Here is a 23,880-nt window from a genome sequence, read left to right as displayed (position 1 = left end):
CTAGGGCTTCTTTTTTCTTGTTAACCCTGTAAGAAATTGATTCATAACCCTAGCTAGAGATTTAATTTGTTCCATGTGAAAGGTTGGTTTATATCTTAGGGTTATTTGTTTTGTTATGGGACCAGATATTTCACACTTCTCATAATTCTAAGAGGGTGTTTGATTTTTGCACTTATAAGTGATTTTCACTTAATAAGTGCGGGCCGGCAATTTTAGGTTGTTTGTTTTGTCACTTAATAAGTGAATATCACTTGTAAGTGGGGTTAAAGTAAGTGCAAAAAACTAAGCTCCAACTTGGAGCTTATTTTGTTCCACTTACTTTCTAAGTGCTAAAAAAGATATTTCTATCCCTACCGGATATAATAATTACCAATATAATTATAATTAAAAAAAAAAATTTTAAACAATTGATAAGTAAAAAGATCTTTTTATGACTTTATCAATGACCATTTTTTCCTTCTTCACTCCTCCTTCACCTACGCTTTTCTCTTAAATTTTTTTCACATCTCTTCCTTCATTAATCACGGAACCACCCAAACTCCGTGATGCAACGTAAGTTCTTTCTCCTTCATAATTTTTAATTACTTAAGGTTAATATTTTCAACATAAAGTATTCATAAACCGTAATTCTCTTATATCCAAACTTGCGAGCATAATGAATTAGTATGAAATGCTAATATGTAAATACTTTAAGGTCAAAATAGACAATTTCTCATTTTTATGACATTTAGAATTAATATAAGAACAAAAATCAAGCACTTAGAAGTGATAGAAAACAAACGTCATATCACTTACAAGTGATATCACTTACTAAGTGATTATCACTTAATAAGTGGTAGCACTTATAAGTGCTAAAAAATCAAACACCCTCTAAGTCTTATAAAAATCACTCACTTCCAGTCTTGTCATGTTAGCAACAATCACAAATAGCCCTAACTTACTAGTTTAACAAATTAATTATAATGCAGTACCACTATACACCAATTAATGGCTTTGGTATTACTAGTTTAATGGGAAAATTTTATTTATACTCACCATTTTTGTTATGTACATTCACATCTAAACTATTATTTGGTTCAAGTCAAAAGAGATGCAAGTGTGGCAGCTAAAAGTTTGTGTATCTCGTAACTTCACCGAGTAGAGTGGTTTGAATGTATAAGCAAATACACTAAAGTCGAATGCAACCATGGAATATTTGCTCCTCCTCAAAGTTCCTCAGCTAGGAAAGGAGAACAAATCATATTAAACGATTGGGAAGGTCATTCCGATAAATTGTAGCTAACACATCGAGACATTCGACATTGTAAAAATTTATTTGCTCTAAAACATGAAGTTCCAAAAAATCTCCATATGAAGTCTCTTGCAACCCAAAGTTTGAGACATTGAGAAGTTATTGTAAGAATGGTCTCATACTATAGAAGAGTATTCTTGTAACAAAGAAAAATATATTGTCTAGGTTTTCTCCATCTGCCAATTAGTTTTGTGTTGGATGACCACAAACTTAACATGATATCAGAAATAAACTCACTCATGAATCATGATTGGTTTAAAAGCCACAAATGCTCCAGTGCTTCACGTCATCTGAAAAAAATGAATGAACACGTGTTAAGCTAAAAAACACCACAAGTGAGGGAGCCATGTGAAAATAGTTTCATATCTAGGAAAAGTACCCTTCTAACCAATAATGTAATACAGAGGTATACTTCATTCATCAATCATCATCAAATGATTTTGAGTTTTTTTTTTCTTGAAATCAGATGATACAATGTAGACAGACAAGTTGAAAGCAGAGAAGTAAAAGATTTGATGAAATTATGAATTTTTTTGAAAGAAATAAGAGAACTCTTTCTTTTATCAGGATTAAAAGAAAAAGGCCGCTCTGCCGCCTGATTCACTCCGGAAAGAAAAGATGGAGGGGGTCAAACACGACTACGACTTTCATTGAATATGGGATGGAGACTACAACTTGAATGGAATTGTTCCATTGATCCAGATTTGCATCCATCCATCCAAGAGATTTCTTCGTGTCGGGTCACGACCTATGTGGAGCGATAAAAATTTGGGATCTATATGACACACCAATTCGAACTTTTAAACATTTTATGGGTCCACAAGTCCAAAAAGATAAATTCAAGCCTTATAATGCAGAGGACTAATTCACTTGTGTTTATTTTCTTCAATTTCTTAAATGACTAGAAATCCAAACCACAGTCAGACTGTCATGGGGTGCCTTATAGTTTTCTTGAAGTTCTATTTTGGAGTAGTAAAAAATAAATGAGGCGTGTGCATATAAGACTCCTTGCCTATAAGCTTCCCAGTCATGTATTCATCCTTTAGAGCAAATAATTTCTTACAGGCAGCCCCAATTTGCTAAACGTGTCCTTGAGCGCCTATAACTTCGGGAGTGGATAAACCTCTGAATGTCTTTGAGTAGGACCCCTCGTCCCCATGGGACGCAAGTGAGGGCCGGTCACCGTCGACGGCCACTTTAGACCATCGAAATGAACAAGTTATGGAGCAACAGGCGGTCACTTCACTGGACGAAATTTGTGCTTAACTTTAAGAACGAAATCACGTATTTAGAGACATACATACTTGGGAAATAATAATACCAAAAAATAGGTATGAGATTGCTTATCTCATATAGTTGGTTAGGCATGCCGAACAAGATAAGGGTTTTAGTAATGGAAAGATAATAATGAAACAAGTGTTCCTTAATCTGCAAATATTTAGAATCATTACAACAAGATATAATAATAAGTGAAGAAAACGGCCAGAGGAGAAAAAAAAGTCTAAAATAATCTCTTTAATCAGACCCCCACTGCCACTCAAGTGGATCTGTTTTTTTTTGCTGCTTATGCTTCCTACCAAAGATAAATCGATCTCGTTACACATTTGCTTTGCTTACTCTCTCTATCTCCTTCTCTTTCTCTAGTTTATTATTTCATTGTGAACTAATTTAGGAAAAATACAGTTCAAGATCCACCCATAAAGATCTATAGGTTTTTAGTCCTTTGTCTAAAATGTCCAAAATACCCTCAGTCAACAGATTTGATACATCTGGTAGTTTTTATAATGCATCTAGCAGTTTGTATATTGCATCTGACAGTTTGTACAATGCATTTTTAAATGTGTAATTCATTTTAATCTATTGATTTTAGTTCTTAGCATCTGAAAAATTAAGTATGGACTACGCATAAATGACCTTGTATGAATCTTAGATGTAATGCATCTCTAATTCAATGTTGGTATGTTGTATCTGGTAGTTTGTACAATGTATTTTCAAGTACGTAATTGTATCTGGTATATTATATGAAGCTTAAAGAACATACGTTGTATGTAATGTAGGGTACAAACTGATACAGTGCAACAATAGTGGTTAAACATAAAAGAAGCTCGAGGAACACACATTACACTATTGATCCTTAAAAATTCTGAAAAATGTACAAACTTTATATCATTAGACAATTAGAATATACATTCTGCAAAATATACAAACTATGTGATTAATGTACAATAATTCTGAAAAATGCATGGAGAATCATAAGTAATGCTCGAAATAATGTAAGATACAACTTATGCAATGTTAAATAACAAAATACAAATGAAGTATACATTGTATGTAATGTATGGTACAACTAATACAATGCGACAATAATAGTTAAAATATAAAAGAAGCTTGAAGAAAATACATTGTATTATCATTCATTAGACATTCTGACAATATGTACACATTGTAAATCATTAGACAATTAGAACATATATACTGAAACACGTACAAACTACCTGAATAATGTACCGTAATTCTGAAAAATGTATGTAGAATTATATATATATATAGAGATAAAGTTGGAAGAAGCAATTTTTTTCCTAGGTATGGGATTTGGTGCGTTGGGATCCGTTTTAGACTAGATATGGATTTATAATTTGTTTTTGGCCTTTTGATTCATTTTGAGAGATGGGTGAACTATTAGTATTATTAAGACCTTGTGTTTTAGACCTCTGGTCCATTTTTTCATCCAATTATTGTATCTTTTATACTAGGATCCACCTATTAAAGAACTTATAAGAAAAATAAATACCCATGATCAAAATTACTTACACTTTTTTACATTTTATGTCCCAAATTTTGGTATAAATCGGAGAACTCGTACTGAGATAATGTAATATATCTCTCACAATTGTGATTTTGTGCATCAATATACAAATTCTATTAAACAGGTTATTCCATCTTGTATATTTATAGCGCCCCGTGTATCAAAAGTAGACAAGAAATGCCTTTGCAAATCACAGATAAAGCGTTTAATCCTCTGTATATTGATCAAGCCACACTCATATTAGTGGAGTATTTCAAGAGTGCACAGAGTAATGTTATTTGACGCAGGGACGGACCCACGTAGGGCTATGGAGACACGTGCTCCTGCGGGTCCGGTTAAAAATGTTCAGTCCGAAAATTTCAGAGGCGTGTCTGGTAAAAGAGATGTGAATGCTAAGCTATGTCACAAGGCCATAGTTGGCCCAGTGACGCGGTAATTAGTTGTTCACACTGTATGTCACGAGATTCGAGTCCCATCATGTTATTTTCTTTAAGGTTTTTGGTTAATTTTTTTAGACGAGTTAAAGGCGATTCACTTTAGTGTTAAAGGTGCCTCCTTCATTCACAAACTTTCACTCAAGTTGTCTTTGAGGGGGCCGTCATTTACATTTATAAGGGGCTTTTTTCTTTTTAATTTTTCATTTGTTTTGCCCCTACTATTTTGTAGTTATCTAATTGGTATCTCAAGATTGCTTCTTACCTCCTTTTTTTTTTATCAAATTTCCTTTAGTTCATGTTTCTTTGCAAGTTCATGCACCCTCCGGTAGAGTTACTTGCATCCCATATTACCCTTATGTCCTATCATATTTATCAAATTTTCTTTTATTCATATTTCTTTGTATATTTCTTAACATCATTTAATTCAAATGGGAATATGAATTATTTAGATTTTAGTCAAAATATTCAAGATTAGGTGTAGCCTAATTAGTTGATAGTGTTCCTATCACATATAGAGGTCATTAGTTTGAACAACACAATTTTTTTTTTAGCAATTTTGACTTATAACTAATTTTGGTAGAAGTTAGTAATGAAGCTCCGCAATTCGTCATTCATTAATAACGTTATTCGTTTTCTATTGTGTTAACTGTGCCTGCAGAAAGAAAGATTTCTGAGTTCGCCACTAATTTGATGCACATGTTAACAAGTTAGCCCCACTTTAATCTAGGTTGGTCTGTCGTAGCTTCCGTATATCTCATCCTGTCCTGGGTAATAGCCAAGTAAAGACCAGCTGACTGACCAAGAGCAAGAGGTCGGGAGGTCGCTGAGCATCTCAAAAATGAAAAAAAAAACTAACTAAAATCGAAATTTAGTTCAACAAAAAAAAAACTAAAATCCAAATTTAAAGGCGTGCCATTTGTATGAGAGAGACTCTAGAAGAGACAAATAAAAGGGGGACGAAATTAGTCCCTTTTTTTTTTCTAAAAGTAAACATTTTTATGGTGTTGTAAAATAAGGGTTGCCTTTTTGGAAACATTAATAAACAAACTCAAGAACATAAGTGACTAACAAAGAAATTGATTGTCTCCTTTGTGGCTGCCATAATCACCAATTCTCATTCCCTAAGTTTGCAAGTCAGGGTGTCTACCAGCCTGATGATCTTCATTACCCCATTCCTATCTAATTTTGTTTCTCCCTCTAGCCATCTTTCCTGTTTTTCTCCTACCCTTTTCCCATATAGATTAGGTACCTTGGTTTTTTTTTGAGAACTATCTTTCATTTAAAAATAAAGTTACAATTTGGTCCAAATAACAAAATATACAAAGTAATGAAACCGAATTTGGAGTTTAACTGTAACGGGGTTAACTTTCAGGTACTGAACAACAAGTCGTCAAATGTGAGGGATCGCTCATGCAGATGCAATAATATGTGGCAATTCATTGTCATGTATTATAAGAAATTTGATCATGTCTCTAAACACTAAAGTTACAATTGAAAATGTGATGCTCCCTGCTCTAAAAGTCACTATAGGCACACCTTCTAGGTTAAAAACGAGATCTAAAGCTGGTTGAGCCAATGAGCCTCCAGTATAAATCAGAATGTCACCAGTGTACAATATGTTATTCTCACTGGTCAAAAAAGTTGAAAAATAAAATATGTGTCAGTGGTCAAAATAGGGGTTGAATTCTCCGAGTTTATTAGGAATTGGGATGCTTTAAACTTCATATAATCTTATCGTTTCTTTAAGTTGAAGTAAAACCATTAGTTCATTTAACTAAGAAATTCTTCCTTTTATGTTATCAACGAATCTTTTCGAGTCAATGCTTGTTTGCCCAAGTGGTTAAAAGTGTTGACATAAACCCCAAAACCTTGGAGCTCCCAAGTTCGATTCTCAAAGAGGGTGGAATCTATGATTTATTGAACTTGGGTTATTATAGGTGTAAATAATGTAATAAATTTGTCGGACTTTAGACCTCTTTCATGTTGTCGGGTTTTAGGCCTCTTTCTTGTTGTCGGGCTTTAAGGCCTCTTTCATTAATGTTGAACTTAAGCAATTATCCTGCTTATCAGATCTTCCTGATGTATCAATATCTTGTAACGATAGACGTAGATCGTAGTCGCTTTCTCAAAAAAAAAAGAATCTTTTCGACTTCACCCAAATTCATGTAATTGAAACCATCAATAATGAATTTGTACATTTTAAAACAACTAGCCGGACATTTTATGGTCTTCTTGAATCATGGTCTCGGATTTACCAAATTATTTTGGGATCAATCGAGCAATATATAGTCATATAGATCCCAATATTTGGAAGTTGACTTAAGGTAAAATAAAGTGCACGACACAGAATCCAAGGAGGCTGGAGTGATATAATAAAACCAATGATTAGTATCTCATGGTTTTCATCTGAGGTAAATGATGTTATCTTCCACCACAAACAACACTTAAGAAACCCTAATTATTCACCTCACTCACTCCCCTATTCTCTCTCCCTCATCCCTTTTTAATCCCCACAAATACATCCATGCGTAGTACTACTATTTCTTTGGTTGGTCCATTACCATCACACCATGCATGCTTTGTACCCTCTTTTCTTTGACTTTACAGTGCAGTGACCTTCTCTCATTGGTCCATTTCCTACAAACCCTAACGTTATAAATAAATATATGTTGCCTGCCACCCATATTTGACCACTCTAGTTACAAACTAAATATACAAAAGAAACCCTAATTAGACTTCTTCTTGCATGTCAAACTTCTCTTTCTCCCAAGCTAGCTAACTTGCCAATAATATGGAATATATAGTTAGTTATATGCTAGTTTGACTTCAAAGTCGGAACCAAGTAAGTTATAGCGTTTTAGTTCCAAACGAAAATGCTACGGAACAAGAAAAGTTAGACAAACTCTAAGCAGAAACTCTACACATATAGTTTGTAGTGATTCGCGTTTCTCATGATTCTGATTACTGGAGCGCGAAGCATTACAAACCACATAAAATTTCTGCCTAAAGTCTATCTAATTTTTCTGGTTACCTAGCATTACTCTTTTCAAATTACCCAATAATAATATTTGTTTAGATAGTTATTAGTGTTGCTAGTTTTTTATTCTCATTTCCTTGACCACTAATTAGGGATACTTAATGAAGCATGTCATTCTTTATCTCAGTTAATTACTATTGCTTAATCACAGCTAACTAATAGCTGGGATAGCAAAGTTACATACTCAAAAATCTTTTCTAATTTGTTTGGAATGATTCAACTTTTTCCCCAACTTGAATTTGCAATAAATTTTCGACTATACATTTGAAGTCAAATAGCAACTATATAACATATAGAGTAAGGAAGTCATTCATTTAATTACAGTGTTTGGGTTGCCATTCTCTCTCTCTCTCTCATATGGTTTCATTCTCTTACTGTTTCATCTCTCATAAAATGTAAGTTTTGTTGATTCTTGATTTGCTTATAAATTCAACTAGAGAGTATATTATATATGTAGTATAAACTCTTATGTTAATGCTCATTTCATTAAATTTGCTTCTATTTGGATTCAACTATTTGTATGTGTTAGCAAACCTATAGCTAGCTCTTTTAAGTATGCTTGCAATTAATCTTTTAGTAAGAGCAAGTTTCAGAAGAACTCATTAAGATTAGAGTACTCTGGCCAATTTTTGCTTTTGAAAATACCTAGCTTGGATATTGTGCAGAGACACTAGTATCCTATGAACTTGGTTCACAAGTTAAACTTTGTCAATGTGGGACTATTCTCAATTTGCCTCTGAAATCTGCCGCTCTTGAGCATAATACTTGTCTTTCTTTTACTTAGGTGACATGGAGCACATGTAAGTATGTAACCACCAGACGTATCATGTAGGCTGGTACCGCATAATTCTGCCTATTGTTAGTTTTTATTTTCAAGAGAAGCCAAGGAGGCATTAAAAGTAGCTAACTGGAAGGCTAGTCTTGGCCCATCGCTTCCTCCACTTCATAGCCATCAAAAAGGTACTGTGCTATTCCAATTGAAAACCAATTAGTTATGATTGGATTTATCATAAGATCTTATACTTGGTTCATATATAGGGCTAATCTCGGTACGTCTAATCCACTTCTAGCCATCTATTTTATAGCGAACACCACAAAAGTTCGCTCTTTCGTAACTAGATAGTTTTGTTTTTCGGAGAATGCAGAAATAATTGAGTAAGGAGATGTGGAGATAGCATAGGAAGGATTACACCCAACAGCCACCCAAAACAGAAACAAGGAAAACTAAATAACTTACAGAATTGTTTACTAGATAGTCATCTTACCTTTAATTGATTGTAATCCTCTTCTTCCTCTTTTTCAGGATCATCTTCCTTCCGGAGTTGTTTGATCGATAGGTAACCTTGTTCGGAGAGAATACCCTCCCCCAACAAAGAATGATTTATGTCTTAGCATTAAGTGATAATGTGGTACTTTTTTATACCTTACTTATATCTGTATGTCATATTGAGCTAATTAACCATTACATGTTTGATTTGACCTTCGATTAAACACCGACATCTGTATGTCATACTGAACCATATTATTTGTTATGGCATTGTATGCTGTTTTGGGAGACGAGGCTTTTATTGCATTAGTAAACCAAAAACCCCTATACACTTTTTGTTTGATTACTAGAATCGTATCATTAATTGTGGACAATATATTGTGTTTGTTGTACTAAGAGATGTCAACTTGATGAATCAAAAACATACTTTATATGAAAGTTATAGTATGTGTAATTTTCCCTATTCTACTATCAAATTTGTTTTCATGATTAACAAAGAATGTAGATAGCTAGACTAAACTGTCAAGGGGAGGTAAAAGGAAAACACATAAAGCAAATCAATTAAAAACATAGTATATTCTCATATATCAAGTAGCTAGAGCTGTAGCATATAATGAAAGAATAGAGCGAAAAGCTGATTCTGTCAGCAGCGGAAATCGCTGTTCGACTATGGGCGCGAATATAATAAAACCCCCATTATACACTGCTGCAGCAATGGAAATACATTCCACTCGCCCCGAGTAAGTCGGAGGGAGCACCATAGAATTGCATAAGACACCTTATAAGATATAATGCTATTTTGTTCGTGCATGCACGACTTTTAGACCAAAGTGCATCGTCCGAAGGGCAATCATGTACCAGCCCAACAACTAAGAGTTTTAACTGTTAATAGTTTTATTATGTACAAGAATCTGAATGATAACTTCTCCCTTTCTTTTAAGTGTACTTCTTATTATTAGTATATATTTGTCGAAGTCGGCAACCCAATGTTGATCACTTCCACAAATCAAATGGGCAACTTGAAGCAGATGTAGAGGCGTATTGTGGTGCGACTTCTTCTTGCTTGTTTGGTTGGACATTTATCATATTCATATGATCATCTGATTCAGACAATTGAAAGACACTTTGTCTGTTGGAGTAGTTCTGTTCCTTGGTTGCATCTTCTTGACTGAGTTGGGAGGCAACAAATTTATCGAGAACTCGCCAATCAGTAACTTGGTCGACTGAGTTATCATTGATTTCACTGTTGTACATTGAGTTCAGATTGTTCTGGTGCACTTGTTGAATGTGTTCTTGTGTGAAATATGAGGATTGTAGAGTGCTTCTGTAATTAACATCTAAGCCGAAAACTGTCATAGGATTGCTGCCCATACTGCAGGTTGCTGCTTGTGGAACTTTTGGGCTCTCTAATTGTGGGAGCTGGAGGAACGATTGATCACGAGGCATATGGTACTGCAAATCCATCTCTTGCTTGCAAGGATAATGATGATGGTAACCAGTAGGATCAATATGATGACCAATTCGCTTTGGAGAATCCATTTCGGGCATAAACAAGACTTGTTCATCGTACCAACAAGGCGAATCGTGCTCGTTTAGTTTACGTACTGTTGTTATTCGCTTTATGAACACCCTACACACAACCCACCCTTCTTCCTGGTGAAACCACATGAACATTACTTTGTTAGTAATTCTTTTTAGTAGCTTTGCTTTTAAGAAAAGAAGATATATATATATATATATATATATATATGTTTGTTGTGTTTGTGTGTGTGCGCATGTGCGCGCGCGTGTGCGTGTGTGTCTAATACAACTCAATCTATGTCATCCATCTAGGATGCATGATACATGATTTAGATTTAGCTATCCATCTTATAACGAGTTCATTGCAAAAGTACGTTGAAAATGATCGATCTGCATACTTAGATCTTCTATTTCTAGGGTTATCCGAATTATAGTTAACCTTTTAATTTTAAAATTTACTTCTACCATAACGTTTAAAAACGGAAGTAGAGGAAAAAAATGTGAAAATTTGAACAAGAGTAGAAGTTTAAAAACTTGCCTGAGGAGTCCCATTTTCATTTGTTTCTAGGCGATATTCGTGCATTATCCAATCTGATTTTTGTCCATTTGGCGCTCGACCTTTATAAAAAACTAAGGTCTTTCTCATTCCAACCAAGTTATGCTTAGAGTATATAGCTTTGTCTCTTCCGGTCGCTTTCCAAAATCCTGCTGTTGTAGCTCTATTAGTTCGAGTTCCAGTTGGGTACTTTTTATCTTTGTGGCTGAAAAAATACCACTCGTTTTGATCTTCCGTTCCTATCTTACATTTTTCTATTGAAACAAACAAAAAAGATATTATTAGTTAAAATGTGTTTTCCAATAAAATTTAACATAAAATTCGATCGAATAAGAAGTTGGAAGGAGTTGTTTGTGGGCATACTTACCTTGCAGGTCCCATGGTTCAATTTTATAAAGATCAATATCCTTAATGACATCTAAATCGATTCTTCTTGATTCAATTTTCTTCCTAAGATAGTAGTCAACTAGTTCTTCATCGGTGGGGTGGAAACGAAAACCTGGGGGGACATGTGAAAAGTTATTCATATTCTCCGATCAATAAGTCCTCTTCTTCGGAAGAACTTTTAGCAAGGAATCAAGTTTCTGCAAATTATAAGGAATGCACACAACATTAGCGTTTTCTCGATTAACAAATCATAAAATATTAGTTCGATAAAGTTTTGTTTGTGATATTGTTAAACTACATAATTGGAAGTAAGACAAGCCAAGATTATCATCATATGTTCAATTATGGATATCAGTACTAAAGATATTCTCAATAGGAGAAAAATAAATTCATAAGTGCAAGCAATACACATAATCATACAAACATATATGTATATAGTTGCAGAACAAAATAATATTCCATAATTTTTATCCTACTTAACATTTGAACGAATTTCTTTAAGGGATCGAAACGGGCTATGAAGAATACGTATGAGTAGTGTTTACTGCAAAGAAAGAAAGAAATAACCTAAGAGGTGATTTGAATTGTGGGTAAATTTAAAAAATGAAAATAAGTATCATATACTAATCGTGCGTATTGATTTCATTTACTTACATTATTTCTTACGATGTTTTAACTTGGGCATAAAATGGAGGATATTTCATTCCATCCAATAAAAGGATAAATGTGTAAAGCCATCATTCTAGTATATTTTGTACTCTAAACAAAGGGTAACTCATCCAAACAATTTTCTTCCATCTAACTAGAAAATCGTCTTTCAACAAAAAAAAAAAAACTAGAAAATCGTCAAAGCCGATCTCTCCATTGGTAACATTAAAAATTATTGACTACTGTTGTAAGTTTACAATTAAGCCAGTCCCATCCCCAAAAAAAAGAAGCATAGAAGGTAAAATAAGATAAAGAAACAGACACATAGACAGGCAGACGAAAAGAAATATATTTGTTTTATGAGTTAATACTAATTACGTTATAGCTATTTTGTCTAATATGCATATACTTATATACTCAATTTGGGTACATAATCTCATCTTTAACTATTTCATTCTTATTTGTCTCAGGATCATCAACTTGCAAATATAGGAATTTTTCTGTCCGTAGAAATTTCTTGTATGCATAACAAATGATGAATAATATTTCCAACCAAGCAAGGATATAGGAAAATAGAAAATAAGAATTTCTAACATTCTAAAATGAAGGATTAGGTTTCCTAAGTTGTTATTTTATGTGAAAAATGGATGTTATAAAAACCCATAAATAGTATTGAACACATTTCCACCTAGTAAAATGGTGATTCAAGAAAAGTATGAAGCAATGATGAATGTTTTCAATAATTAAACAAAAAAAAATATGGATCTACCACTAGAATAAACCAGCTCACATTCTTAGCATTCGACTTTTTTTGTTACGAATCCTTTCATTGTCAAACACGATTATAACTCATAATGGTGATAAAACCAGATGAATTATGTCAAAGATTATTTCTACGACATACCCGAATATTGCTTTATTTAGTTTTAAAGAGAAAAATGGGAGGAGTGAGCAATTAACATCTTCATCAAATATAACCAAATTTATATATGAATATGTATATATTGATGTTAGGAAAATAATATAAAAAGAGACATAAAATTGTGGCTAACGAAAGTGCAAGAGAGACCGATCTATAGATCTCAATCGATCTCCTCATTTATTATAAGATTGTGTTTGATCTGCATATTGATCAAGAAATCTGTCAATAAATGATTACGACATCGAGATGGTTTGGGTAATATTCGCGAAAAATTGTCCTACGTACTTCAAGAACAATAAGTGATGAACATTATATATAGAATGCAAGATGATCATAATAAATAAATAAAAAATTTAAATCAAAGAAGTAGAAGATAGGAAAGCTCCCAAATGAGCTTGAGATCTTTTGATCACAAATACAAAACTAGAAGAACCCTTACCCACTTGAAACTTTGTCCTTGTTCCTATGTTCAATCAAATTCTTCTTCACACCCAAATCTTGTCTAGCTCTAGCCACCCAAATCTATCTCTCTCTCTCTCTAGATTTCTTCCTCCAATCAAGGAAAAGACACAACCTCAGAGAGACCACCTATGAGTATGGATTTTTATGTGGTTCCAACTTTAAAGGGGAAAAAAAAGAAAAGGTACAAACTAGTAGACAAACCAGACAAGAAAAAAACAAGACAACAAAAGTTAAACAAAGAAGATTATCCTCGGGAATTGAAACCCTTCTCCAACTTTAAACAAAGTTGTTTTGTGAGGATCAGATCCCGAGGAGAGAGAGAAGGATTGTTTTGAAAAGGTCTTTTTAGAGAGAGAAGGAGAGGGAGTAGAAACAAAAGGGTTGTTGAAGAGAGAATGAAAGAATTAGGTCAAAATAAGAAATCTGAAAAAGACAAAGACTGGGTAGGAGAAAAACATGCTCAAACAAAACCCTAATTACACTGTCTTTTATGTTTTTCTTAGTACAATTCAAGAACCAATCAGGAAAATGAAAGAAGATGATATATATATATATATATATATATATATAGAGAGAGAGAGAAAGAGTAGTAGTAAAATTGGTGGAGGGTAAGAGAGAGAAAATATGGGTGGAGGTAAACGGGAAGAAGGCCACCCACAACTGAAAGAGACTAGTAGTACAATTGGAAGATGAAGAAGAAGATCTAAAGAGAGAGAAAAACACAAGATATTTACTTACTTAATAGATCTTTTGGATATTACCCATTAAAGCATTCTTAAAGCTTTTCTCTCTTTCTTCACTCTTCTTCCTCACTCTCTCTAGGTCTCTTCACTACTCTTCTAGCTCACTCTTTTTTTCTCTCTCTCTCTAAAATATAAGTATGATAATATATACTATTACAATATAAGAATGGAGTATTTGATTAGGGTTTTTGGTGGTGACGTAACTCAACAGCTTCCACCAAAAGTTGCACCCTCATCCTCTCTTTTTCTCTCTACCCTTAATTTCTCTTTTCTAGATGCTAATAATAATAATCAACTACTAAGAATACAAAAATGACCCATTAATTTAATGATGATGAAACCCGAGTCAACTGTTATTTGTGTGATTTCGATTACTCAGTCCCGTTCTGATTCCGTTCCCATTTTACTACTCAATTAGCTAGAGTCTATATTAGTGTAATTTACCATCTAATTTCAGATTTTATATATCAGGGTGGTTTTTGTTCTTTTTCATTGTCTAATTGTGACTACTTTGATTCTAAGTGGTCTAAATTTGACTTTTGGTCTAATGGCATAATAGTCATTTGAGGGTATTTGAGATAGGTTAGGTTTGTTTTATATCTGATTCAAATGGACTCAAAATCAGTCTGAAACTATCATTCACATGTATGCTTAAGCTAATGGCCGACGAGTTACTGATATGGGCGAATTGAAACGAAATTCAAGCTAGTAGCTCTCTCAGGCTCGCCTGTCCCGAAAGGGTTCTAGCTATCGGTGTCCAATATCTGGTTTGGGTAGGGCTGACTCGTGAGATTGGGATTCACATCTAAGGAGATCGAGTAGAGTCTCACATTCGGTGCCGACCTAATAAGTCCGTATGTGAAACGTTTGTAAGGGTCGACCTGATTAGCCAACATGAATAACTCGTCAAATTAAATTAATCCAACGGCTGACATATCTTCCTTATTCACATCCAACCACTGGATTAATAAACTTTAAGACTTCTTCTATGGAAGTGTATATGACATGTAAAAGCGGAACCAATAACAGGCCCTTACTCTCTCTAACCTAGGACTTCCTCCATCTGAGTACAAACTCACACTTGTACATTTATGCTTGGAATTGTTTGGGAAATGCTATAAGTACTTAGAGTCTTTACTTAATCTTTGACATGCCGACTCGTCCAGATAAAAGAACTGCCCGATCGTAGTTAAACTTTGAAATTTTTTTGACTTTTAAGAAAAGAGAGTCAGCATGTCAAAGATTAAGTAAAACTCTAAGTAGTTGACCGAGTACAGGTAAAATTTCATGGTGGATATGGTAGAGAAGACGAGTATAGATAGTTGATGTTCTAACCTTCGTTTCGATTTGAGTTTGCATAGCCTCCTTGGCATCTGAATCAAGGGTTAGATTTTCAGGGATGAAGTTTTTAGGACTTGTTTAATTTCATCCCAAAAAGGATGGTGGGATCAAAGAACAGGTGTGACCGATAGTCAAACAGCTCGATTGGGCTTGTGATTGTCCTGAACTAACAGGCAACTAATTCTTGGAATATGCCTGACCCAATCCACCCGATGAAACACATGTGTACATATATTTTCAGTATGACCTATTCGACTCGGCTATTCGACTAAGTAAGAGTGCGAAACTAAATGTATGTGTCCGATCGCCAAACTCTTGTGCACGAATCTAGTAAAAATGTATGCTATCAAATTTGATTGTGAGTTTTTTTTTTTTTTGTTGAGAGAATTTGATTGTGAGTCAATTCATTTCTTTAGTTAAATGTGATCGATGTGTTAAATTTGGCCAAATTTCAGCCTAGTTTTTCCAGCAGAGTCTGTCGATCGCTAGAATATATTAAAATTCACCTGCAATTGGTTGGTCTAGACACCTAGTAACCTACATATATACAAAAAAATACTACTTTCTCTCTCTGTCTACTTTCCAGTTTCCACTGTCTGTAGCTACTTTCTCTCTCTAATTAACAAGTTCTCCAGGCGTACCTTTCACGATTGTTGGTCCCACAAACCGACCACCTATAAGGATTGCGGACGTTGACTGTCATCCAAATAGTGCCCCCCAATGGGTCCCCAAACTCAACAATATGACCCTAACTTGGCTTCTCGAGGGAGATTTTATATAGACTTATTATGAGGGCTGGGGAAAAAAATAATTTTTTTTTGTTGAAACGGGAAAAAAATAATCTAACAACCAAAACTCCTTCCTCTTTCAACAAAAAAAAGAAAAGAAAAACCAAAACTCATCCTTCGTAGTCGAGTCCATTGGAGCCTACGGGTACCTGAAAGCTGAAGACAACTATAGTCCGGCCAACCCAGTGGAATAAATAAATTGGATTCAGGTTTTGAAGTACTACTGGACATCCATTTCGAACTTGACCCATTAATGTTTGCTCGACATAACTCATTTAATAATGTCTTCAATTTATTAGATTAGACATATGTGCATTATGTGTATGTTTGTATGTATGTATGTATGTATGTATGTATAACATAAAATATTAGGTTTTCACTACGCCTTACGAGTACGGTAGATCTTTTTTAGCTAACGCCTTTGAGTTATAATATTTAGTGTGACAACGGATCTGTCACAGTCGAGCACCTTTCAATGGTGTGTGTTATTAGAGTTGTGCTCACGTCCACACGTGCATGTAACACAAAGATATAACTTGTTTTTTTTGAAAAGGAAAGGTAAATACAAGTAAAAAACATGAGATATATAAAATATGGTTTAATCAGCTTATTTGCAAGGAAAAATGCCAAGGAGCAAGAAAAATCAGACAAGGCTCTAGGCAAAAATCTTTGTAGATTATCGTGATTCGTGTTTGGGATGATTCTCATCCCGTGATTCGTGTTTTAGATGATTCTGATCTACTAAACAACGAACCACGACAAACCAAATAAAATTTCTGCCTAGAGTTTGTCCAGTTTATCTTGTTCTCTAACATTACTCGTATGCGAGATGATCATCATTGACTTGAGAGGTCATTTTGATGATTAGTCATCTTTAAGAGGCTGAAATGGAATAACCACACAAAATACCTCATTGTATGTCTGTCATAGGCGACCGACCAATTTTCCCAAAATTTTAGGTTATTGAGGCATATAGTGACTGGGACGTGTGCCCATATTTTGAGAGCGTATTTGTGAGGAAAAGTTAACCCACTCGGCTACTTCTCCTTCTCATCTCCCTGTCTGTCGGAGTTGGCAATGCTTTAAAAGTTCACAGATAGGTTTATTTATACAATCACAATCAAGAACCTTGATACAAGGAGCTAGGTGATATATTGAAGCTAAAGTCTCAAATGTGAGCCAATTGTCATATACATGTAATGTTCTTCATATGATTTTTTAGGTTTTATGAGGTATTTATCCTTCTTCTCGCTATAATGATAGATTAAGACAAACACTTTCTTCCTTGGTACGATGTTCTTTTTGGGTATTTATCTTCGTCGCTATATTTTCATGTGGTGTGTTTTCATACGACATCTTATGAATGTGTTATTTTCATACCAAATCAACATAACACAAGATTTTCTAAAAGATCATTGTATATGCGATAGAACAAGACATGAATTGTCGATTAGATATCGTATGTAAACTAGGGATAAACTAGTAAACTTGTGTAGAAAACAAAATCAAATTTACATATACTAGTTTTTTTTTTATGAACAATTTATATATACTAGTTATCATCAAATCCATGATAACTAACCCTTCATTATTTAGCTCCCCACGTGTGGAAACAAAGAAATTTTTTGTTCAAATTTTATTACATCATATATATCATGATTTTTATATTATAAAGATTCATTACATCAACTGTCATGATTCTATTTCGATTTACTACCTCTTGTTCTTTTTTACCAAAAAAATGTACAAACAAAAGGTGAAAGACATATAAGAAACCAAGCTCTTTAGTTTATGGGAATATGCTTAATTATATTGCTTTCAAAACTAAAAGTTTCTCTATTGGTGTAGTGAGTAGGGGTGGGAATCCGTCCCTAGAGCCCGTTACATGGCTCGTCTAAAGCCCTCAAAGACCATCTTATGATCTTAACCAAGTGTTTGAGGCGGGTTTGGGGCAAGATAATTCTAATCTTGCCCTAAATCCAGCTGCAACTTTCGACAAAAAATAAAAAATAAAAATCAGCCGCAAAGTCTAGTGGTTTCCACATTTTTGTTATCTTAACCAAGTGTCTAAGGTACTAACGAGTATTCGAGTCTGACCCGTTTTCCACCCCTAGTGGTACGTGGAGAAAGAGGAGTGTTAAATAACAGAGATGGCCCCCAACAGTAAATCATAACGGATGTTAACCCCATCATTATTTAGCTCCCCACGTTTGGAGGTAACAGGGGACCATAATCCCGTTAAAGATTACACGTGCCATTATCATGATGGTTGATTTTCATTTCTACAACAATTTTCAAATATAAAATCGGCTAATTTCTTTTTGCCCCTCTACTATACATTTAAATCTCCATTTACTATCTAAGTTATGTGAATTTAAGTCTCCCCCTCCGTTACCGGTTCAATCCAAAGCACAATTATTGGTCATTTCAAGAGTATCCCTTTTGTTTAACTTCTCTCTCTTCATTTAATTTTCTTATGTCTTATTTTTTTACTCGCTTCTCTCTCTCTTTCTCATTTTTGTCTCTCGCTTTTCCATCTTTTCCATTCTACGTCTCTCTTCGATCTCTTCTTTCCTCCATGGAGACCACCACTAGTTTGTCTCCTTCTACACGAAGGGTTCTGAGAAAGAATCATCTCCATCATTCCATCTTATTTTCTAATTTTAGCTCATCTAAAATCTCCATAACGAAAGAACTGAAAACGAAGTGAGAGACAAAAAAGATGAAACCTGATAGAAGAAAAGGGAAAGGATAGAGATAGTGAAGAAAGAAAAAGATGATAACATTATCAAGTCCGGAAACAGGAGAAATAAATTAGATGAATGGCTATATTGTTGGAAATTTTCAATTGAAACGTTGGGAGCCTCCAACAGTGGCAACGAATGGGTATGATACCCATCTGGAATGCAAAGTTCCATCTAATGGACACAACCCTTGTGAGTGGATGTATATCCATTATATGGTATCTTTTGACGCCTTATAAATTAATTGGCTGAATCCATTTGGATAGAATCATCCAACGAACCACTCTCACTCTCTTTATATCTCTATTTTGTTTTCCTTGAATTTTCACAAACAACAGTGAAGGTGCATTTTATTAGGTGTTTTATTTATGCAAGTTCTTTAGTGAATTCGAAGTCGGTTTTCTTTGGCATTATCAGTTTATTAATACAGAGTGTTCTTGCTCTTGGTCAAAGCGTGCATACTTTGAACCAAGCAGTTGTTGAAGGACTTCATCGTATCCTGAAGGCATAATTCCTGACCCGTTGTGTACTCGTGGTTTCATACCATAAGGGGCGAATTACTGTCTAAAAGAATCGAGATTTTCGAGCTTTGAAGTTTAGTGATCAACGTGATTTTATTCACCGATTATTTTTCACCTTCCATTCAACTTAAACGCCATTTTTTCCAACAGATATTTGGATCATTAGGAAGTCTTTTAGCCGAACTTTGAAAGACAGACCCGATGGTAAAAGGAGCTAAAAAGGAAATCAGTCATAACATGGGGACCAACGTGAAAGAGCTCATATAAATTCATTAGGGCTCCTCCAATTCAATTGGGTTCCACCAAAACACCACACTAATCATGTATAGTACAGGTGAGACTATTATTCCCTACATATGTATGTGTCCGCTATTTTGATTCCCATAGAAAACTTCTTGTTTGGCATCCAACACTTCCTAAACAAGATTTGAGACAAAAGAAGGTTGAAGCCAATATGTCTTTAAGCTATAAAGCTAGATCAACGCTCACTGTGACGGTTTATTAGATTTAGATTAGTGTGATTAAATATTAGTACTTCAGCAAAATGATCAGACAAAAAAAATAAATTGGTTGAATGCTCCTTGGTTTTTCTATTTTTTTGTTGCAAAGAATGCTATTTGGTTTGAGCCATACAATTTGCAGGAGTACCAAAACTCTTTCATGAATGGGATTCCATTACCGACTCTATTCCCTTAACGGCTCAAATTGAATACAAGTATGAAAGAAAAAAAGAATATAGTTGAACGGGGTCAAATAGAAGTTTACCGAGCAAGGGAATGTCTCGTGGAGTCGTGGTTGTGTTTCTCTAAAGGAGGTCATGGGGTTTTTGACCATGCAACAATTCTTTTCCCGAAAAGAATGATCTTTGTTTTATTATTATTCCAAAAATGTCTACTTGGTCCATTATGCCATAGTCAATATGGATTATTAGTCATTACGTGGCACTGATACATCATCAAGATGTGATAAGCACAATAAAAGCCTAAGTTAAACTACGAATGAAAGGGGCCTAAAGTCCAACACATACCAAAAAAGTTTAAAGCCCGAACTTATTATTTATACTTTTAATAACCTAAATTCAATAACCATGAATTCCACCTCTTCTAGGAATCGAACCTGGGAATTCTAGGATTTTAGAGTTTATGTCAATACTATCAACCACTTTGACAAACAAGTGTTGACTAATCCACAAATAGTATCGGAGAATACTTGTTTATTTTCTTTGCTCTCTCTTGGATTTTTGTTACCAACTAAAAAAACTAAATTCTTTTTCCAAATTTTGTCTTTTTTATTCTTATCGGTCTATTTATTTAATTGATTTTTATCTGGGGATTATGAGGGTATTATGATTGCTATGTTGTTTATATGTCTTCTTCAAGATAATAATGCCAGTTATAGCAATAATAATAAGAATAAGAAATCTTAACGAATTAAAGAGTAAGACAGTGGAAACTTGAATGATTAGGATTATTTTTTACATGCCCTCAAATAGTTTGAACAAAATTCTGATGTAACAATTACATTTTTCTAGAGTTCTGTTACATACAATATATCCTTTGAGTACATGTTTAGCCCTAAACTCTTATATATAGACCTTTGAAGTTCTTCTCCTTCATGTACTTTGTTTATAGTCTATCTTTCTCTTGGCACTGTCGGTGGACTTCGGACTGGTTTGAATCCGTGTTGTTCAGATCTAGAACAGACTACGCCCAATCTAAAGACTTTCAGACTGTCCCCTATCGTAAGGGCACGGAGAGGGATTTAGGGCGTCCAGTGGTTCCCTAAAATTTGTGGAAGAAATTCATAGAGTTGGTTAAAATTTGAAGTTGGTGAGTGAGGTAGGACATAAGAGAATCAAGTAGTTTTTATGTTATCTGGTTAGGTTTAAAAGTTAACAACCTTGTAAAATCTCTAGTAGCCAAACAAACACATCCATCAATCAACTTTGACATTGATGGGTGAAATAAGAAATATCTCTTTCACGCCAAGATTTGTTTATGCTCTAATTTCCAATAAAACAATAATTGTTTTTATTTTTGTGACCCATGGATGACAAATGTGCACGTTTACACCATACAAAAGATGGAATATGATTTTGTTTTCTCTAGTATGCTATTATTCACTCTTAATATAAAACTTTAAAACATTTGATAATAAAGTTCAAAATTCAGCTGGAAATGGAAAGAAATTCCCGAAGACTTAAATTAATATTTACGATGAGTTACTTATTGATGGAAAACGGAGAGTCGCATCTTATTCCGTTCAGCTAGATATAACAAGTTATATTTTAATCTGTGGGGAAGACAATAACTCTTGATCAAGAAGGTTAGGCCGAAGAGTGCCTATATAATTTTTCTATGGCAAAAGAGTGGTCATGGTGCACTATTAAGAGATTTTCAAGACTATGTTCATTTGGTTATTCCAGGGTTTAGAAGAGTACATGAGCAAGTTTACACTTATGATGCACCTATATAATAACATAGATGAGGCGTGAAATGTTGGAAAAATTTTCAATGCCACGGAAATGCTCTATAATTTCTCTATTTGACACTTAAGAAAGAAAATACTAAATCACACTTGACAATTAGGACTTTTAGAATTTTTCTTAAAGTGTTGGAGACACTCTAAAAGTGAGAATCTCATTTGGAACTTGACAAATAAGATAAATAGTCTTTCTTGAGTTTTGTATGGGAGATTCTTTAATGACTTTAAAATTGGTTTAACAGTATTAAGTTACTCTAATGGTGTTAAGTTAGCCTTACCGATCTCAAATTAATTCTTAACGCCACCAAAGACAAAGGAGTGAATAGAGATTTCATTGAGTTATTGTGACTCAAACTACTAAAAATTATTGAAGAGCGGTCATTCACATCGTATTTGTAACATAATACTAAAATAACCTAGTCCTAAAATGTATTTGTAACATAATACAAAATAATCCTGTCATAAAATCCATCAGTACTCTCTCCTCCCTTGTTTTCTCTCTCCCCCGAAAGCATTCTTTCCATGTCGTCTTACATCTCCCAACAAGGGAGATCTAAAACCATCGATCCAAGGTTTCGTTTCCTATAACCCGACAACCTCCATTAGTGTTTATCTTTCTTTTTCCCTTTTAAGAGAGGGAAACAAACAATAACAAAGAGGTAAAAGAAAACAATAATGATATAGGACCAAAATTTTAAAGTCTCCCTGTAATGTGGAGAGACATAAGAGTACAGAGAAAAATAAGAGGCCGAAGAAAGAATTGATGAAGCAAAACATGAAAAGGAAGAAGATGAGTGATCGTTGTAGTGGCCAACCGAACGGTAGTGGTGGTGGGAATAGACGAAATCTTTTTTTTTCACTTGATGATTCTTGGCCGACTAAGAGAGAAAGGATAGGAAGGAAAGACTTTGTCAAAAAATGGTACTATTTTATAACACTTCTCCGTATTCACCTGCACCCATCAAACAAATCAAAAACATATACCCCTCATCCATTTATTTAAAGGCGTTAATTGGGTATTTTTATCATTAAAAATTGTGAGGTGAATAAGTCTTGAGTTGGGGATCTACGGGGCGCCGAGGATAATTTTAGGGCGCGCTTTTAGTTGCCCTCATCGTATAGTTAATTTGGGCGGGAGTCAGTCTATAATTTGGTCAGTACTAACATCTACTAGTTCTATCACTTCCATTCTGCCAATTTCTGTTTCTTGAACTCTCTCTCTCTCTCTAAAAAACTAGGTCAGAATCAAACTGTCTCTCTTCAGGCAATAATCAGAGCAGGATTACGTCAAGGTTAGTTCTTTTTACATTTGATTTTCTGTTTACTCGTTTATGATTTTGATTCCATTATGGTTTTCTTAGATATTTCGTTGCCCTAATTTATCTTTCTCAAGAACTACTCAATCAACATTAGTTTTGATATATCTTGAAACCATTCTCATGGATTTTAGATACAATTCTCTTTCTCCCTCTAAATTCTTCATCTATATTGAAATGGCAGTCTCAAGAACTACTCAATCACCATTAGTTTTGATAAATCTTGGAAGAATTCTCACAAATGGATAATGCAGGTACTTTAGGGTTTAAAACATTCTCTTTGGGTCTGATTAAATCTTGTTGGTTTCGGTGTACCGATTCAACGAGTTGACTCAACGAGCCTCTAACCGGATCACTGGTGAAACTGGTTACTGCTTTGATTTTATTTGTAAATCAATCAAAAACACTTTCTTTCCAAATTAATGGAGAAAAACTAAGGAATAAAACAACTCAATATCTTTCGTATTTCTAACCGATAATGTCTGTTATCCAGAACAGATGATTCGTAGTCGAATCTCACTATCGATTTAAGATCGGAAAGAGGAATTGTATCCTTCTGTGTTTACTGATTTATTACTTTAAAAAATCAACACACTTCTGATTTGGAAA

General features: G+C 34.2%; 1 protein-coding gene and 1 long non-coding RNA gene across 4 annotated transcripts; one reads left to right on the top strand and one right to left on the bottom strand.

Annotated features, from left to right (window-relative positions):
* Positions 1-7,222: 7,222 nt before the first annotated feature.
* On the top strand, positions 7,223-10,556 carry LOC147540113 (uncharacterized). The gene is made up of 3 exons (XR_015226106.1): positions 7,223-7,376; positions 8,356-8,531; positions 8,875-10,556. It is a non-coding gene; the product is annotated as an uncharacterized LOC147540113 (long non-coding RNA).
* On the bottom strand, positions 9,398-14,203 carry LOC147540112 (NAC domain-containing protein 7-like). 3 transcript variants are annotated; one of them, XM_086643867.1, is made up of 4 exons: positions 13,312-14,203; positions 11,283-11,499; positions 10,898-11,169; positions 9,398-10,491 (listed from the first exon to the last, which is right to left on the bottom strand). In XM_086643867.1, exons 2-4 carry the CDS (start codon positions 11,440-11,442, stop codon positions 9,832-9,834), a joined length of 1,092 nt encoding a protein of 363 aa, XP_086499993.1. In that variant the 5' UTR covers positions 11,443-11,499; positions 13,312-14,203; the 3' UTR covers positions 9,398-9,831. The 3 variants fall into 3 exon arrangements, with proteins under 3 accessions (XP_086499993.1, XP_086499995.1, XP_086499994.1); XM_086643869.1 differs by having other exon boundaries at positions 13,316-14,191; XM_086643868.1 differs by having other exon boundaries at positions 9,398-10,487; positions 10,894-11,169; positions 13,312-13,439.
* Between the last annotated feature and the right edge of the window lie 9,677 nt (positions 14,204-23,880).

This window comes from Eschscholzia californica, unplaced genomic scaffold (assembly GCF_041429995.1).
Source record: "Eschscholzia californica isolate CP2 unplaced genomic scaffold, dmEscCali1.0.p SCAF_5, whole genome shotgun sequence".
Classification (NCBI taxonomy): Eukaryota; Viridiplantae; Streptophyta; class Magnoliopsida; order Ranunculales; family Papaveraceae; genus Eschscholzia; species Eschscholzia californica.
The sequence above is the reverse complement of the archived record's forward strand: the minus strand, read 5'-3'. Positions and strand labels throughout refer to the sequence as shown.